At 35.1% G+C, this 1,141-nt stretch overlaps 1 protein-coding gene across 1 annotated transcript in view; it reads right to left on the reverse strand.

The window, feature by feature from the left end:
• LOC101855136 (dual oxidase) overlaps window positions 1-1,141 on the reverse strand; it is a gene marked incomplete in the record, with an annotated part of 42,514 nt that overhangs the window by 34,975 nt on the left and 6,398 nt on the right. Inside the window, 1 exon segment of the mRNA XM_013087603.2 lies at window positions 361-525. Coding sequence (XP_012943057.2) covers window positions 361-433 — 73 coding nt within the window.

Below are 1,141 nucleotides of genomic sequence, written 5' to 3' on the forward strand. Positions count from 1 at the left end.
TAATAATAATAATAATAATCATAATCATAATCATAATCATAATCATAATCATAATAAATAGTATTGTATAGCACAAATTCCTACTCAAACAGCAAACACTTTGCGTTTTAAAATCTATATCATCATCATCATCATCATCATCATCATCATCATCATCATCATCATCATCCTCATAATCATCATTATTACCCTTGATCTACAAGAGGCGCTCTCCAAATTAAAGATGTTAGTGAGGAAAACGTACATCATTGTCAATTGTACGGTTTTAATTATCCCTTTCAGCCAACGCAAAGTGGGATACACAACTTCAAAATAATAATATCATTTCATTTAATTTTGTTCCATGCACTGACGACATACCTGTAGTAAAAAGAGTGCCCAAAACGGTCAAGACGAGGAGAACGAGGAAGTCTGCGTTTCGTCCCGCCCTCATCGTGACGTCACTCCAGACACGGAACTCAGGGGGAAAAAGATGAATGTCGGTCTGCTTGTGGCTTCTTCTTCAATCACTGTCCAAAGAAGACTCTGCAGACACAAGGAAACAATACTGTTTTTCAAAACCAATAACATAATTTGTAAACATACCGTACCTGTGACATTCGTTTTCAGTCACTTTCTTTTCTTAATTTTGTTTTTATTTTGACCACAACAGAATGCAAAGAAAAACATTTAAGATGGGGTTGTTTTTTTCCTTTCCTTCATATATTTTTATCTTTTCTTTTTTTTTTCGGGAGAAGGGGGTGTTGGCGCTAGGTTTGACATGAACACCATGGCAGTTCGAAAAAAGATAAAACAGAAACGAATGAAATAAAAATAAACGCAACCTGTAAAACAAACCGTTAAAAGGTGACACATTAGTGTGATAAGAGGATCATAGTTGTCAAGTCAGTTTTTAGAAATAGCAGGTCAAGACGAGTATGACCCAGGAAAAATGAAATAAAATGCTCGAAAGATTAAGGCGCTTTCATTAATCGTGGGAATGTCATTTTCAAGTTCAAATCAATCAGAGGAATGGAGGGCGAAAAGAATTTAATATGTCATATTATTTGATTATTTCAATCAGTATAAAGAAAGAGAGAGAGAAAGAGAGAGAGACAGAGAGAGAGAGAGAGAGAGAGTGAGAGAGACATACAGAGAGAGA

This window comes from Aplysia californica, unplaced genomic scaffold (assembly GCF_000002075.1).
Source record: "Aplysia californica isolate F4 #8 unplaced genomic scaffold, AplCal3.0 scaffold00608, whole genome shotgun sequence".
NCBI lineage: Eukaryota > Metazoa > Mollusca > Gastropoda > Aplysiida > Aplysiidae > Aplysia > Aplysia californica.